The sequence below is a fragment of the Pleurodeles waltl genome, chromosome 2_2, assembly GCF_031143425.1.
Source record: "Pleurodeles waltl isolate 20211129_DDA chromosome 2_2, aPleWal1.hap1.20221129, whole genome shotgun sequence".
Classification (NCBI taxonomy): domain Eukaryota; kingdom Metazoa; phylum Chordata; class Amphibia; order Caudata; family Salamandridae; genus Pleurodeles; species Pleurodeles waltl.
Window position 1 is genome coordinate 869,974,632 of NC_090439.1, and position 18,703 is coordinate 869,993,334.

General features: G+C 45.2%; 1 protein-coding gene across 2 annotated transcripts in view; it reads left to right on the forward strand.

Moving 5' to 3' along the window:
- POP1 (POP1 homolog, ribonuclease P/MRP subunit) overlaps positions 1-18,703 on the forward strand; it is a 287,819-nt gene that overhangs the window by 228,574 nt on the left and 40,542 nt on the right. For both annotated transcript variants that reach the window (XM_069220529.1, XM_069220530.1), the window contains exon 14: positions 18,490-18,644. In XM_069220529.1, the coding sequence (XP_069076630.1) occupies positions 18,490-18,644 (155 nt within the window). The remainder of the gene's footprint in view (positions 1-18,489; positions 18,645-18,703) is intronic.

An 18,703-nucleotide genomic window follows, 5' to 3' on the forward strand; every position in this document is an offset into this window, starting at 1 on the left:
ATACCCTAAAACTGGTCCCAGGATGCTTGTTTCTGGTCATGGAGGACCTGGCCTGGAAGGTCATGCTGGACTGAAGTTTCAGCACTCCGTCCATCAAGGTGTTGCATTGTAAAATTGTGAATACCCATAGACTGGAAGCCTTCTGCTGTGGAATCTGCCTATAACCGTATAGGTTCATAAAGCTTGCTCTGTGAGACCACATAGGTGTCTGTAAGAAGGTAAGCCAGGCAGGAGAAGACGTGACGTAGCCGCAGCCTGGTCTTGCTGAAAGCTTTAGTGGCTAGAGACTTTCGAGTTGCACATATTTATCTGCAAAACAGGATCTTTAATTCGTACCACATCACCTACTTCAATCCTAGGTCTCTGGACTATTTTATTTATGTTCCTCAATTATCTCTGACACCGAGAAGCACAATATTTGCAATTTTGCCTCCTTGATAGAAATAACGATACAACTACCACAAGCGAACTTGAGAACAGACCCAAAGGTTGAAGCCAAAGTCAGAAGCAGAATCACTTGATACACTGCAACATTCCTTGTCTATTTCCCATAGTGGTTAGCATGTTCCTGATCTTGTAGCCGTTTTATTTATGTAGTTTGTGTACTTAGTAAAATAAAGTATTTTTTATTATCCAAGATAAAGCACTAGGTAGATCATTTATCAATTATCAAAAATCACATCTTTAACCAGCACAGGTACAACCTTACCTAGGTGCTATGCTAAATACTCAAAATGCCCTAGCTTATACAAATACACAAAGAATACAAGCTTTCCAAAATCTCATACCACAAATACAGCAAAATCAACAATATACTGCAAGGTTTATCATGAGAATCCTAGGAATGATGGCATCTTGCGTAGCCATAGTTCCACATGCAAGACTAAACATGAGGCCCTTACAACAGTGCCTCTCACAACAATGGTCTCAGGCACACTGTCAACGTCAGGATCTAGTGTTGATGGACCGCCAAACACATATGTCCTTTCAATGGTGAAATCGTAACAATCTAATGAAGGGGCGGACATTCCAAGACCCTGTGCCTCAGATCATAATCACAACAGGACGCATCAACGATCGGTTGGGGAGCTCACCTCAACAATCAGACCATTCAAGGGCAATGGGAAGCCCATCAGAAACAGCTTCATATAAACCACCTAGAACTATTAGCTGTATTTTTTGTTCTAAAAGCGTTTCAACCTCTTCTCAAACAGAAGACTGTTCTCATAAAACCAGACAACATGACAACCATGTATTACCGCAACAAACAGGGCGGGACACACTCATCTCAGCTGTCCCTCCTAGCCCAAACAAAATGGAAATGGGCAATTCACAATCACATTCATCTATTAGCACAATACATTCCAAGGATAGACAATCAGTTGGCAGATCTCCTAAGCCGAAATCACCAACAAACACACAAATGGGAGATTCATTCCCAAGTACTTCAAAAGTACTTTCAAAAGTGTGGAACGCCAGAGATAGATCTATTCGCAACAAGCGAAAACGCAAAATGCCTAAACTTTGCATCCAGACACCCACACCCACATCCACTATCCAAAGGCACTGCTCTATGGATCACTTGGTCAGGGAGATTTGCTTACGCTTTTCCCCCTCTCCCACTCCTTCCCTTTCTGGTCAGTAAACTGCGTCAAACATCACTTACCATGATTCTAATAGCACCAACATGTGCATGTCAGCATTGGTACACAACACTCCTAGATTTGTCTGAAGCACCCCATTCCAAACTCCCAAACAGACCAGATTTGTTAACCCAAAACAAAGGTCGAATCAGGCATCCAAATCCCAGTGCTCTCAATCTAGCGATTTGGCTCCTGAAGTCCTAGAATTTGGTTACCTAGAACTTCCTTCAGAATGTATGGAAGTAATTAAACAAGCACTTAAACCTACTACTAGACAATGCTACGCAAACAAGTGGAAAAGATTTGTATACTACTGTCAATCTAAAAACACTGACCCACTTATAGCATCCATACAAGATATATGATGTGTTATTTACTTCATTTGCAAAAGTCAAATTTGGCTTTCTCATCCATCAAAATACACCTCACTGCTATATCTGCATACTTACAGAATATTCAGCATACTTCTCTTTTCAGAATTCTTGTTATTAAAGCCTTCATGGAAGGATTAAAACGCACTGTTCCCCGTAGAACACCACCTGTTCTTTCATGGAAACCAGACTCATAGGACCACCTTTTGAAACCATGCACTCTTGTCAAATACAATACTTGACACGGAAGGTCACTTTCCTTGTAGCTATTACTTCATTAAGAAGAGTTAGTGAAATACAAACCTTTACTCTTGAGGAACCTTTTTTCCAGGTACACAATCATAAAGTTGTACTTAGAACTAATCCAAAATTTCTACCAAAGGTAGTATCTCCTTTTCAACCAAACAGTGTAATTGCCAGTCGTCTTTCCACAGCTAGACTCTGGCAGAAAGAGCTCTTCATACCCTAGATCTCAAAAGAGCTATTTTGTACTATATAGACAGAACCAAAGATTTTAGGAAAACAAAACAGCTTTTCGTTGCTTTCCAACAACCACATAAAGGCAATCCTATATCAAAACAAGGTTTAGCAAGATGGATTGTTAAATGCATACAAACATGCTACATCAAAGCAAAAATACAACTTTTGATTACTCCTAGAGCTCATTCTACAAGAAAGGCGAGTCAATGGTGTTCTTAGGAAACATACCAATGGTTGATATATGTTAAGCAGCCACATAGTCAACTCCTCATACGTTTACAAAACACTACTGTGTTGATGTTTTTTCACAGCAACAAGCCACTGTAGGCCAAGCTGTCTTAAGAACACTATTTCAGACAACTTCAACTCGTACAGGCTAGCCGCCGCTTTTTTGGGAGGATTAACTGCTTTGTAGTCTATGCATAGCATGTGTGTCTTCAGCTACACATGCCATCGAACGGAAAATGTCACTTACCCAGTGTACATCTGTTCGTGGCATGTAGTGCTGCAGATTCGCATGCACCCTTCCTCCTCCCCAGAAGCCTGTAGTCATTCAAGTTTAACATTTGTACATATTGTGAGAAGGTAGCCTCTTTCTAGCCTTGTTACCCCCACTTTTGGCCTGTTTGTGAGTGTATGTCAGGGTGTTTGTCACTGTTTTCACTGTCTCACTGGGATCCTGATAGCCAGGCCTCAGTGCTCATAGTGAAAACACTATGTTTTCAGTATGTTTGTTATGTGTCACTGGGATCCTGCTGGTCAGGACCCCAGTGCTCATAGGTTTGTGGCCTATATGTATGTGTCACTGGGACCCTGTCACACAGGGCCCCAGTGCTCATAGGTGTGCATGTATATGTTCCCTGTGTGGTGCCTAACTGTCTCACTGAGGCTCTGCTAACCAGAACCTCAGTGGTTATGCTCTCTCATTACTTTCAAATTGTCACTAACAGGCTAGTGACCAATTTTACCAATTTACATTGGCTTACTGGAACACCCTTATAATTCCCTAGTATATGGTACTGAGGTACCCAGGGTATTGGGGTTCCAGGAGATCCCTATGGGCTGCAGCATTTCTTTTGCCACCCATAGGGAGCTCTGACAATTCTTACACAGGCCTGCCACTGCAGCCTGAGTGAAATAACGTCCACGTTATTTCACAGCCATTTTACACTGCACTTAAGTAACTTATAAGTCACCTATATGTCTAACCTTTACCTGGTAAAGGTTAGGTGCAAAGTTACTTAGTGTGAGGGCACCCTGGCACTAGCCAAGGTGCCCCCACATTGTTCAGAGCCAATTCCCTGAACTTTGAGAGTGCGGGACACCATTACATGCGTGCACTACATATAGGTCACTACCTATATGTAGCTTCACCATGGTAACTCCGAATATGGCCATGTAACATGTCTATGATCATGGAATTGCCCCCTCTATACCATCCTGGCATAGTTGGCACAATCCCATGATCCCAGTGGTCTGTAGCACAGACCCTGGTACTGCCAAACTGCCCTTCCTGGGGTTTCACTGCAGCTGCTGCTGCTGCCAACCCCTCAGACAGGCAGCTGCCCTCCTGGGGTCCAGCCAGGCCTGGCCCAGGATGGCAGAACAAAGAACTTCCTCTGAGAGAGGGTGTGACACCCTCTCCCTTTGGAAAATGGTGTGAAGGCAGGGGAGGAGTAGCCTCCCCCAGCCTCTGGAAATGCTTTGTTGGGCACAGATGTGCCCAATTCTGCATAAGCCAGTCTACACCGGTTCAGGGACCCCTTAGCCCCTGCTCTGGCATGAAACTGGACAAAGGAAAGGGGAGTGACCACTCCCCTGACCTGCACCTCCCCTGGGAGGTGTCCAGAGCTCCTCCAGTGTGCTCCAGACCTCTGCCATCTTGGAAACAGAGGTGCTGCTGGCACACTGGACTGCTCTGAGTGGCCAGTGCCACCAGGTGACGTCAGAGACTCCTGCTGATAGGCTCCTTCAGGTGTTAGTAGCCTTTCCTCTCTCCTAGGTAGCCAAACCCTCTTTTCTGGCTATTTAGGGTCTCTGTCTCTGGGGAAACTTCAGATAACGAATGCATGAGCTCAGCCGAGTTCCTCTGCATCTCCCTCTTCACCATCTGATAAGGAATCGACCGCTGACCGCGCTGGAAGCCTGCAAACCTGCAACATAGTAGCAAAGACGACTACTGCAACTCTGTAACGCTGATCCTGCCGCCTTCTCGACTGTTTTCCTGCTTGTGCATGCTGTGGGGGTAGTCTGCCTCCTCTCTGCACCAGAAGCTCCGAAGAAATCTCCCGTGGGTCGACGGAATCTTCCCCCTGCAACCGCAGGCACCAAAAAGCTGCATCTCCGGTCCCTTGGGTCTCCTCTCAGCACGACGAGCGAGGTCCCTCGAATCCAGCGACACCGTCCAAGTGACTCCCACAGTCCAGTGACTCTTCAGCCCGAGTTTGGTGGAGGTAAGTCCTTGCCTCACCTCGCTGGGCTGCATTGCTGGGAACCGCGACTTTGCAAGCTTCTCCGGCCCCTGTGCACTTCCGGCGGAAATCCTGTGTGCACAGCCAAGCCTGGGTCCACGGCACTCTAACCTGCATTGCACGACTTTCTAAGTTGGTCTCCGGCGACGTGGGACTCCTTTGTGCAACTTCGGCGAGCACCGTTTCACGCATCCTCGTAGTGCCTGTTTCTGGCACTTCTCCGGGTGCTACCTGCTTCAGTGAGGGCTCTTTGTCTTGCTTGACGTCCCCTCTCTCTGCAGGTCCAATTTGCGACCTCCTGGTCCCTCCTGGGCCCCAGCAGCGTCCAAAAACGCCAAACGCACGATTTGCGTGTAGCAAGGCTTGTTGGCATCCATCCGGCGGGAAAACACTTCTGCACGACTCTCCAAGGCGTGGGGGATCCATCCTCCAAAGGGGAAGTCTCTAGCCCTTGTCGTTCCTGCAGTATTCACAGTTCTTCAGCCTAGTAAGAGCTTCTTTGCACCAACCGCTGGCATTTCTTGGGCATCTGCCCATCTCCGAGCTGCTTGTGACTTTTGGACTTGGTCCCCTTGTTCCACAGGTACCTTCAGACAGGAATCCATCGTTGTTGCATTGCTGATTTGTGTTTTCCTTGCATTCTCCCTCTAACACGACTATTTTGTCCTTAGGGGAACTTTAGTGCACTTTGCACTCACTTTTCAGGGTCTTGGGGAGGGTTATTTTTCTAACTCTCACTATTTTCTAATAGTCCCAGCGACCCTCTACAAGGTCACATAGGTTTGGGGTCCATTCGTGGTTCGCATTCCACTTCTGGAGTATATGGTTTGTGTTGCCCCTATCCCTATGTTTCCCCATTGCATCCTATTGTAACTATACATTGTTTGCACTGTTTTCTAAGACTATACTGCATATTTTTGCTATTGTGTATATATATCTTGTGTATATTTCCTATCCTCTCACTGAGGGTACACTCTAAGATACTTTGGCATATTGTCATAAAAATAAAGTACCTTTATTTTTAGTATAACTGTGTATTGTGTTTTCTTATGATATTGTGCATATGACACTAAGTGGTACTGTAGTAGCTTCACACGTCTCCTAGTTCAGCCTGAGCTGCTTTGCTAAGCTACCATTATCTATCAGCCTAAGCTGCTAGACACCCTATACACTAATAAGGGATAACTGGGCCTGGTGCAAGGTGCAAGTACCCCTTGGTACTCACTACAAGCCAGTCCAGCCTCCTACATTGGTTGTGCAGCGGTGGGATAAGTGCTTTGAGACTACTTACCACTCTTGTCATTGTACTTTTCATAAGAGAAAAATATACAAAACAAGGTCAGTGTATATACACATAGCCAAAAAGTTTTGCATTTCCTCTTTTCACTCTTTTCTAAGTGCTGAAAAGTACTTCTAAACTTTCAAAAAGTTCTTAAAAGTTTAAAAAGTTTTTTTTCTGTCTTTCCAAAAAGTTCTGAAAACTTTTTTCTCTTTGTCTATCACTTTAACTCTCTCTAAAAATGTCTGGCACAGGCCAAAAAGTTGAACTGTCCAAACTTGCATATGATCACCTTAGCTGGAAAGGAGCAAGGAGTCTCTGCATAGAGAGAGGTTTGAGTGTAGGGAAGAATCCTTCCTTAGAACTGTTAATTAATATGCTTAGAGTACAGGATAAGGCCATAAGTGCCAAATCTGGTGAAAAAGTAGCTAATGGTTCTCAATCTGATCCAGGGACTCCCCCAGGAAAAGGTTCAGGAAAGAAACTTCTCAGCCTGCCCATTACTAGACAGTCTAGCATAGTTGGTACAGAGGTTGAATCACACCATACTGATGGTGTGCTCTCACATTATACTGGTAGCCAAGCTGTTAGGGTGCCCTCTGTAAGGGACAGGTCTCCTTCTGTTCATTCCCATCATACCTCTGTATCTAGAAATGTCCCTCCCACCCACCCTGATGACAGATTGTTAGAAAGGGAGCTCAATAGATTGAGAGTGGAACAAACCAGACTGAAGCTCAAGAAGCAACAGCTGGATTTGGATAGACAGTCTTTAGAAATAGAGAGGGAAAGACAGAAGTTGGGTTTAGAAACCCATGGTGGCAGCAGCAGTATTCCCCATAGTCATCCTGCAAAAGAGCATGATTCCAGGAATCTGCACAAGATAGTTCCCCCTTATAAGGAGGGGGATGACATTAACAAGTGGTTTGCTGCACTTGAGAGGGCCTGTGCTGTACAGGATGTCCCTCAAAGGCAGTGGGCTGCTATCCTATGGCTATCATTTAGTGGAAAAGGTAGGGATAGGCTCCTTACAGTGAAAGAAAATGATGCCAATAATTTCCAAGTTCTTAAGAATGCACTCCTGGATGGTTATGGCTTAACCACTGAACAATACAGGATAAAGTTCAGAGAGACCAAAAAGGAGTCTTCACAAGACTGGGTTGATTTCATTGACCATTCAGTGAAGGCCTTGGAGGGGTGGTTACATGGCAGTAAAGTTACTGATTATGAAAGCCTGTATAACACAATCCTGAGAGAGCATATACTTAATAATTGTGTGTCTGATTTGTTGCACCAGTACCTGGTAGACTCTGATCTGACCTCTCCCCAAGAATTGGGAAAGAAGGCAGACAAATGGGTCAGAACAAGGGTGAACAGAAAAGTTCATACAGGGGGTGACAAAGATGGCAATAAGAAGAAAGATGGTGAAAAATCTCAAGATAAGCATGGGGATAAGGGTAAAACCAAAGATCCCACTTCAAATCTTAAACACTCTTCAGAGGGTGGGGATAAAACAAATTCTTCCTCTTCTTCCCAACCTGCACACATTAAAAAGCCTTGGTGCTTTGTGTGTAAAAACAGAGGCCATAGGCCAGGGGATAAGTCCTGTCCAGGTAAACCCCCTGAGCCTACCACCACTAATACATCAAGCTCTAGTGCCCCTAGCAGTAGTGGTACTAGTGGTGGGACTGCTGGCAACAGTCAAGCAAAGGGTGTAGTTGGGTTCACTTATGGGTCCATAGTGGAAACTGATGTCATCAGTCCCAAGACAGTTTCTGTCACACCTAGTGGCATTGGCCTTGCCACACTGGCTGCTTGTCCCCTTACAATGGATAAGTACAGGCAGACAGTTTCAATAAATGGTGTTGAGGCCTTGGCCTACAGGGACACAGGTACCAGTTTCACTTTGGTGACTGACAACCTAGTGCACCCTGATCAACACATCATTGGACAACAGTATAAGATTATTGATGTCCATAACTCCACTAAGTTTCTTCCCTTAGCTATAATTCAGTTTAGTTGGAGTGAAGTTACTGGCCCTAAGCAGGTGGTGGTATCGCCTAGCTTACCTGTAGACTGTCTCTTAGGTAATGACCTAGAGGCCTCAGGTTGGGCTGATGTAGAGTTTTATGCCCATGCAGCCATGCTGGGCATCCCTGAGGAATTGTTCCCTCTCATTTCAAGTGAAATGAAAAAGCAAAGGAGAGAAGGCCTGAAAACTCAGGATCCCTCTCCATCAACAGGTAAAAAGGGTATCACAGTATCCCCTAACCACCCTACCATTCAGGATACCATTCCTGTGGTGGGAGAAACCTCTCCTGGGGTGGCACCTGTTCCAAGGGAATCATCAGCTGGCAAAGCTGGACTCCCTGAGGTGGAAGTACCTCTCTGTGGGATAACTAACATTGGTGAGAAAAACAGCACCATTTTAGTTAACATGGAGCATCCCTCCAACCCTCCCAGAGAAACGTTAGTGCAGAAACCCTGCACTACCTCACAACACTTAGGACAGCATCCCTGCCCTAGTGTGGAGCTCATAGGACAGCATCCCTGCCCTGCTTCAACTCAAGAGAAACAGCATCCCTGTTCTCTCTTCCAGCCAAATGGACAAAGTTTTTGCCCAGCTATGGCTTTACTGAGACAGCATCCCTGTCTGGCATTTCCATCATTACAAATAGGTTCAGTGGATAATTCCCACTGCTCTAAACTAAAACTTACTGATAGAAACTCTGAAAATACATCTTCACATTGTTGGTTAGCTAAAAAACTTCAAACAGGGTGGTTTACATCCCCACAGGGAAGTAACCATATAGTGGATGATAAAGGGAGTAACCAGTCTATTGCAGAGCTACTCTCTACTTATCACCACTTAGACAATAAAGTCTCAACTGGCCAAGGTTAGCCTTATTGTCCTTCGTTTGGGGGGGGGTTGTGTGAGAAGGTAGCCTCTTTCTAGCCTTGTTACCCCCACTTTTGGCCTGTTTGTGAGTGTATGTCAGGGTGTTTGTCACTGTTTTCACTGTCTCACTGGGATCCTGATAGCCAGGCCTCAGTGCTCATAGTGAAAACACTATGTTTTCAGTATGTTTGTTATGTGTCACTGGGATCCTGCTGGTCAGGACCCCAGTGCTCATAGGTTTGTGGCCTATATGTATGTGTCACTGGGACCCTGTCACACAGGGCCCCAGTGCTCATAGGTGTGCATGTATATGTTCCCTGTGTGGTGCCTAACTGTCTCACTGAGGCTCTGCTAACCAGAACCTCAGTGGTTATGCTCTCTCATTACTTTCAAATTGTCACTAACAGGCTAGTGACCAATTTTACCAATTTACATTGGCTTACTGGAACACCCTTATAATTCCCTAGTATATGGTACTGAGGTACCCAGGGTATTGGGGTTCCAGGAGATCCCTATGGGCTGCAGCATTTCTTTTGCCACCCATAGGGAGCTCTGACAATTCTTACACAGGCCTGCCACTGCAGCCTGAGTGAAATAACGTCCACGTTATTTCACAGCCATTTTACACTGCACTTAAGTAACTTATAAGTCACCTATATGTCTAACCTTTACCTGGTAAAGGTTAGGTGCAAAGTTACTTAGTGTGAGGGCACCCTGGCACTAGCCAAGGTGCCCCCACATTGTTCAGAGCCAATTCCCTGAACTTTGTGAGTGCGGGGACACCATTACATGCGTGCACTACATATAGGTCACTACCTATATGTAGCTTCACCATGGTAACTCCGAATATGGCCATGTAACATGTCTATGATCATGGAATTGCCCCCTCTATACCATCCTGGCATAGTTGGCACAATCCCATGATCCCAGTGGTCTGTAGCACAGACCCTGGTACTGCCAAACTGCCCTTCCTGGGGTTTCACTGCAGCTGCTGCTGCTGCCAACCCCTCAGACAGGCAGCTGCCCTCCTGGGGTCCAGCCAGGCCTGGCCCAGGATGGCAGAACAAAGAACTTCCTCTGAGAGAGGGTGTGACACCCTCTCCCTTTGGAAAATGGTGTGAAGGCAGGGGAGGAGTAGCCTCCCCCAGCCTCTGGAAATGCTTTGTTGGGCACAGATGTGCCCAATTCTGCATAAGCCAGTCTACACCGGTTCAGGGACCCCTTAGCCCCTGCTCTGGCATGAAACTGGACAAAGGAAAGGGGAGTGACCACTCCCCTGACCTGCACCTCCCCTGGGAGGTGTCCAGAGCTCCTCCAGTGTGCTCCAGACCTCTGCCATCTTGGAAACAGAGGTGCTGCTGGCACACTGGACTGCTCTGAGTGGCCAGTGCCACCAGGTGACGTCAGAGACTCCTGCTGATAGGCTCCTTCAGGTGTTAGTAGCCTTTCCTCTCTCCTAGGTAGCCAAACCCTCTTTTCTGGCTATTTAGGGTCTCTGTCTCTGGGGAAACTTCAGATAACGAATGCATGAGCTCAGCCGAGTTCCTCTGCATCTCCCTCTTCACCATCTGATAAGGAATCGACCGCTGACCGCGCTGGAAGCCTGCAAACCTGCAACATAGTAGCAAAGACGACTACTGCAACTCTGTAACGCTGATCCTGCCGCCTTCTCGACTGTTTTCCTGCTTGTGCATGCTGTGGGGGTAGTCTGCCTCCTCTCTGCACCAGAAGCTCCGAAGAAATCTCCCGTGGGTCGACGGAATCTTCCCCCTGCAACCGCAGGCACCAAAAAGCTGCATCTCCGGTCCCTTGGGTCTCCTCTCAGCACGACGAGCGAGGTCCCTCGAATCCAGCGACACCGTCCAAGTGACTCCCACAGTCCAGTGACTCTTCAGCCCGAGTTTGGTGGAGGTAAGTCCTTGCCTCACCTCGCTGGGCTGCATTGCTGGGAACCGCGACTTTGCAAGCTTCTCCGGCCCCTGTGCACTTCCGGCGGAAATCCTGTGTGCACAGCCAAGCCTGGGTCCACGGCACTCTAACCTGCATTGCACGACTTTCTAAGTTGGTCTCCGGCGACGTGGGACTCCTTTGTGCAACTTCGGCGAGCACCGTTTCACGCATCCTCGTAGTGCCTGTTTCTGGCACTTCTCCGGGTGCTACCTGCTTCAGTGAGGGCTCTTTGTCTTGCTTGACGTCCCCTCTCTCTGCAGGTCCAATTTGCGACCTCCTGGTCCCTCCTGGGCCCCAGCAGCGTCCAAAAACGCCAAACGCACGATTTGCGTGTAGCAAGGCTTGTTGGCATCCATCCGGCGGGAAAACACTTCTGCACGACTCTCCAAGGCGTGGGGGATCCATCCTCCAAAGGGGAAGTCTCTAGCCCTTGTCGTTCCTGCAGTATTCACAGTTCTTCAGCCTAGTAAGAGCTTCTTTGCACCAACCGCTGGCATTTCTTGGGCATCTGCCCATCTCCGAGCTGCTTGTGACTTTTGGACTTGGTCCCCTTGTTCCACAGGTACCTTCAGACAGGAATCCATCGTTGTTGCATTGCTGATTTGTGTTTTCCTTGCATTCTCCCTCTAACACGACTATTTTGTCCTTAGGGGAACTTTAGTGCACTTTGCACTCACTTTTCAGGGTCTTGGGGAGGGTTATTTTTCTAACTCTCACTATTTTCTAATAGTCCCAGCGACCCTCTACAAGGTCACATAGGTTTGGGGTCCATTCGTGGTTCGCATTCCACTTCTGGAGTATATGGTTTGTGTTGCCCCTATCCCTATGTTTCCCCATTGCATCCTATTGTAACTATACATTGTTTGCACTGTTTTCTAAGACTATACTGCATATTTTTGCTATTGTGTATATATATCTTGTGTATATTTCCTATCCTCTCACTGAGGGTACACTCTAAGATACTTTGGCATATTGTCATAAAAATAAAGTACCTTTATTTTTAGTATAACTGTGTATTGTGTTTTCTTATGATATTGTGCATATGACACTAAGTGGTACTGTAGTAGCTTCACACGTCTCCTAGTTCAGCCTGAGCTGCTTTGCTAAGCTACCATTATCTATCAGCCTAAGCTGCTAGACACCCTATACACTAATAAGGGATAACTGGGCCTGGTGCAAGGTGCAAGTACCCCTTGGTACTCACTACAAGCCAGTCCAGCCTCCTACACATATGTAGATACATTTACATTTGCATTGACATCTCTTTGTATTCTTATACTCTCACTTCTTCCTTCACCCTCTGCGGGAAAACAATCTAACAGTGGAGTCGATGCCCATGAGCACTGTAGCCAAGAGTAGGAGTCACTCGATTACGTGACTCCGAAAAGAATTCTTTGAAGAAAAACAACTTGTAACACTCCGAGCCCAACACTAGATGTCGGAAGAACTATGCATAGCATGTGAATCTGCAGCACTACATGCCACGAACAGATGTACACTGTGTAAGAGACATTTTACACACACATATATATATGTATAGTATACTTACCTCTGATTGGGGGAACCGCCTATAAGTAATCTAGTGTAGTGTTACTGTAATAAAGTGTCTTTATTTTTGTAACACTGTGGTTTCTTTCAGGTGTGATAAGTTGCTGTGTGACTAGTGTGGTATTGCGTACGCTTTGCATGTCTCCTAGATAAGTCTTAGCTGCTTATCCTCCGCTACCTCTAGAGAGCCCTTGCTTCCTAAGACTGTTTTCAATCACTAATAGGGGTTGCCTAGACCTGGTATAAGGTGCCCACACCATAGGTGTCCACTACACATCAGGCCAGCTTTCAACAGCGACCAAAGGTGGGAACATCCAGGGGAAATAGGTCGACGTCTCTAGGGGACACCAAATAGTATTTATGTTGACACCCACCAACAAACAAAAATCAAAACAGAAGGACTACAAAACAGTGGAGAAACCCACCCCCAACCACTAGATGGTGGAATAATGCGCAGTATGTGAATCCAGATAATCTTCAAACTGCAAAACTACAGGTACGAAACTTGACGTTTCCAACAACTTCATAGCACCTTCACATGTTCATAGTGAAACATTCTAAAGCAAGTCATAAATAATTGCTGAAAGACACACTAGACAGATGGCCTATTTAAGAAATTAACTTTTTAGAATAATGTCCAGATACCACAGCATCCTTTGTTGTTGAGCTCTTGGGTGAACACCTTCTTATGTTTTAGAGATTTGCAACCTGGAAGAATTATTTGGGTTGGATTCTGATGCCTTGCTGTGCCGATAAGGATTGTAGTCAAACTGAAAACTATTATTAGGAAGTAGATGACCTCTTTCCTCGTTACAATACTAATGCTGGCTGATTCCTTGATTAACAAAACAGAAGTGGTCTTGATACTTCTCCAAGAGAGGATATCCCTTACCTTTGTGGCCCTCCTGCAGAATAAATTGCTATGTTCACTACAGTGGTGTAAAAGCAGCTGAAGCCTTGATGGCAGTTCTGCACTCTGCTGAGACAGTGTAAATTTTTACACAGATCTTCTAAACATTCTCCACAGTTGTGGCACGCTTGCTTCTATTCAATCAGGATATTCTGAACTCTGTTCTAGCTGCTTGGGAGAAGCTCTTTTTGTACCTCGCAGCCCACAGAAGAATACCCAGGACAAAAGGCCTGCCCCGTGTGATCATCACTCCCTTCAGCAGAAAGGCTACTCGTTCAGACCTCTTCAAAGTGGAACCCAAATTCCTTTCCCATATCACCCCTAGATAAAGAGTTGAAGAAGCTGGATGTGTAGGCTGGAAAGTCTTCACCTCTGACATATTCACCTGCATAGGGTGAGTGTCACATGGCTTCTGGGCTGCTATGTCCATACAGAGTGGAAACTTGCCGACCTGTGGTCATCAGCATTCTAGTCCACATGATAAAAGCCATTATTTGACTTGGTCAGCAGTAGTTTGGAAGCCTTCAGACAGATTTCTAAATGCTTTAAGCAACAGCTCCCTCCTCAGCAAGACAATTCCACGTACAAGATAAGATGTTTCTTGGCTTCATCAAGGCACAAGCCTCATGGCAGCATCAAACCTTCACTGCTGCTCTAAACACCCCAACAGATGTACTGCTCCTTTTGTGGTAGGGGTGAATTTAATGGATGCCATCACCAACAGGAGCAGCAGATCCATTCCCCACCGTCCTCTACCTCTGCAAAACCTCTTTGATATCCCCCCCCTTCCGAAACCCTTTTTAGTCCACTGTCTTTAGACAGTTGCTTCTTGAACCTGTTCATTTGACAGAACAGGTTAAAGTACTAACCCTAAGCTAGGTTTTGCTGGGCTTTGCAGGAGATTGGCTGGTAACCCTACACTTCCAGGATGCGATTTTTCTTCATCATTTCATCCCACCCAGATGTTGCCTGTGATTTACAGTTCACTGTGCTAGTGTTCGACTGACAACTGCAGCGCACATCTTTACAAAAGTGCTGGCAGTTGTGATGGCTTCACTATGATAATCACAAGTCCATATATTCCCATACCTGGATGATTGGCTGGTAAAACCTGAGTCTCTTTGTTGGTCAAATAACACCTTTAGCACACAATGAATCTCCCCCATGACTTGGATTTTACAATGTAAATAATTTTCCTGAAGGCACCCTGCATAGCAATAGTGCCGAATGCAACCACACAAAGGCTTTTCCTTTTAGAGGATCATGGGTATTTGGAAACAGTGATTCCAATGTTTTACTACAGAGACATGGATCTGCAGTAATATCTAAGCCACGTAGATGCTGATTGGAGAATCCAATACCTTTAATGAAGAAGAAATTCTCAAAGACGGCTAGTACAGGAGCCCAGGGGATCGCTCTAACGACAGCACTATTCAAACATATACAAGCCTGGTTTCATAATGGAACACCACAGGAACCAATAGCCTCACAGTGAAGTATTACATCATTACATACAGACACTAAAGAACTACTAACTTTAATTGCTACACATCTCTTCCCTTTAATTTTTTTTAAAGCATACTCATTGATGTGTGACTCATAAGTCTGATACAAGATAAATAACGGACACCAAATAAATTAATACAAATAAAGACAAAATAATAATTGGCAAAATGTTGCTATACTAATGCTAAACATGTGTACGAATAAAATTAACACTTTGTGGAAAAGGCAAAGTAATAAACCTTTTAAAATGATCAATCAACATATCTCTGGTAATTTGATAACTGGCACTTTTTCTTGACTCTTGTTTTTTTGGAGAACTCAAGAAACGTTTGCCTTTGTTCTCCAAATCATTTTTTAATACAGACTTTTCTGAATTTCCCTTAACACACTCATTTCTTTTTAAAGCATCTTCTGTTCCAGCCTTGGCAACTCTAGGTAAATTCCACCATTGTCAATTCAGTACACGTACAACATTACCTCTTGTCTGTATCACTTTGACAGGATCGCTGAATTTGGAAAAACATTTTCTTAGCAAAACAGATCTTTAATTTGTACTGCATCACCTACTTCAATTCTAGTTATCCTGACTATTTTATTTTTGTTCCTCAAATCTCTCTGACACCGAGTAGCACTATTTTTTGTCACTCAGCAATTTAGCATTGTCTCTAACCACAGTCACATCACAACTTTGAACCAACCCCTCTACTTTCCAAAAAGGGCATAATGAAGACACCACTTTCCTCCCTGTCATCAACTCAAATGGTACATCCGCTGTATTTGAAGGAGGCGTGAATCTGTATGCTCAAAGTAACTCTCTCATAGCAGTTTCACAGTCCAATTTAGACTTCACAGCTCGTAGTATACCCGTCAACTTTACCAATGTCCTGTGGATAGTGCAAAGGTGTGCGTAAATGCTTTACTCCACACTTGCCTAAAACTCTGTCATAGCTGTTGACATAAACTGAACTCCATTGTCAGTAAGTAATTCCTCTGGAATTCCCTCTCTGGCAAATACTTCTTGAAAGAAATTAATCATAGTTTCATTATTGTTTTCTGATACCCCGTGTTCTTCTCACCATCTAGATAGATGATCTACTAACGCAATAAAATATTTAATCTTTTGTGGTAAAACATGAAAAGGGCCTAAAACTGAGCAATCCTTTGCCACTTTTGCCAGGGGTATTGACAGAGATATGTGTGGGAACAGCAGTCACCAAATTTAAGAAGTAATATGCAAAACACATAGACGCTGATCGGAGAATTTAAGTTCTGCACGTCTTGTGTCTGCGGTGCCTTGTGCATCCTGTTGGTGCCACATGCCAGATATGGGCCGAGGGACCGTCAGGAGTGCCTGAGAAAACAAGACCTTTAATATCACTGAAGTCTCTCTCTACTTGGGTGCACTTCTTCGAGTTAGCCATCCGACACTACACTGGTGCAGGGACCTCTCCAATCCTTTGGTGGTTTATCTCTTCGGGCCTCAGCAGGTGCAGACTTCCATGGTTATGGATGCATGCTCAGTGGGCTTGGGTGTCCACCGGGCTGATATGATGGGGGAAGTACAAGATTTTCACTCACTCTTGAGACGTAGCAGAAATCAAGGCTGGGTTGGTGAAAAGTTCCATAACATTTACCTGCTCAAAAGCCTGCCTAATATAGTTTAGCCAGAGGATCGCCCCAGTTTCTCCAACAAAAATAATAATTCAGTGCCTGCTGAGTAAAATGTGCTTAAGCTAAAACAATAAGGGGGCGATGTGAATTGCATCTACCAAATAGTTCAGACCCAGTTCTGCATAGCTTATAAGAGTAGGTACACAAGGCGGAATTGATTCAAGATGTCTGGCAAATCTATTTTCTATTTTCTTGAGTGGTTCTATGTTGACATATTCCCTTTGACCAGCACCATAAAATCCCACAGGAATGCATTTTTAAATTTGAGTTAACTCCTTTAGTGGCTTGCAGCCCAACCCAGACAAGAAATATCATTCATGAAAACTGGAGAAAGTCACTCCTGAAGAATGAACTACAATATCACCTCCTAGTTTTGAAGAAAACCCGCTGAGGTGCAGTGTTTTGTCTCTCTTCTGTGTCCAGTTCCCCTTTTCCCCTTGTGTATGATCACTCTTATGTGTATATCTTTTTGGGTAGACGTCTCCATATTGCCCCCTCCAAGATAAAGCATAAGGTATTCTGACACTTACTGAACAAGATCTATCAATGTCTTCAGTCAGGGTGATTTGGCTATCCTGCCCACCGTCTTGCTCCCTCCTGACCAGCCAAACTTTTTTAAATCACTACTTGCGGCACATTTTCTAAAAGGTTTACTTTGCTTCTTTCCTTCCTGTCTATTATTTCTCAGTGGGATTTACATTTTATGTTGGTTTTCCTAGTGGCATATCCATTTAATCTTTTACACCATTTTACAGTTCGACTTCTCTACCCCCAGGGTTGGTGAACTTCAAGTCCTCTCAGTTTGCCCGACTTTCATGGTTTTCCGCTCCAGAGAAGGTGGTCCCCCATACCTGCACATCCTATCTGCCTAAGGTGGTACCTGCCTTTTGTGTGAGCCAGTCTCTTACTCTTCCATCGTTCACCCCTCCTCCCATCCAACCAAGAAGGATGAGTGGCTTCATAGATTTGACACCAGGGTTGCCATATTTTATTACATCAACTGCAGTCGACAGGACCAAGCAGATGACCAGCTCTTTGTAGTCTACGCTGGAGCTAAGAAGAGCTAAGCTGTGACAAAATACACTATTCTGCACTGTGTCACCCTGTTTATCAATACCTGCTATGCCTTAGCCTAAAAAGATCCTTCAGAGGGCATTTGTGCCCTTACCAGAGGCGGCTCTCACGAGAGGGTTTCCAGTGGCTGATTTCTACAAGGGGCCACGTTGTCATGCTTAATCATTTGCCAAACATCGCTCCCTTCCAGCATAAGTAAGCAGTGAAGTACACCGTGCCAGAGCTGCGCTGCAGTATTTCCTTGGTTAAGCAACACTCCTGAATCCCACCTGCCAGGAAGGTGTTGCTTTGGGAAATGTTCTTGTGGGTGCTTAGTCCTCCCGCAGATTTCACATCTGCCTTCCACCTCCTTGGATTAGATACTGCTGTACATAATCTTATCCCGTGGTATCAAATGTGTTATGTGATGCTATTGTTGCTTTTCGAAAGCCCCATTGCGTGTGGAAAAAGTGCCAAGAACTGACGCCAGCATGTGCCTGATATACCCGGATGTTGTCATATCAGGTGAGTGGTGGTACGGTTATAGGTGAATGGCGCCACCTTGCGAGCTATTGGTGAGAACTATTTTCTTGACCAGTCTGGTGCGTTGAGGGCTGTTCGTAAGGTACCAGTCTCCAGCTAAATTACGCTTTCACTAGAAATGTCGTTATTGAAGGTCAGCAACTTTTTGATTGGCCTACTCCCTTTCAGATATATCGAGGCGCCCGGATTGGTGGCTTAAAGGAGGCTTTGCATCACTCCCTTTGCAAAGGAACACCTTACGTCCCTAATGACTTCCCCGATTGCCCTGCTGGAGCTCAGGCCGCCAAGGAGCTAGAGGCGACGCTCCTGGAGAAGTACAAAAGGTAAAGCGCAATATCCCTTCAAATAAGTATATGGAACAACAATGCCATATGAAATGTAA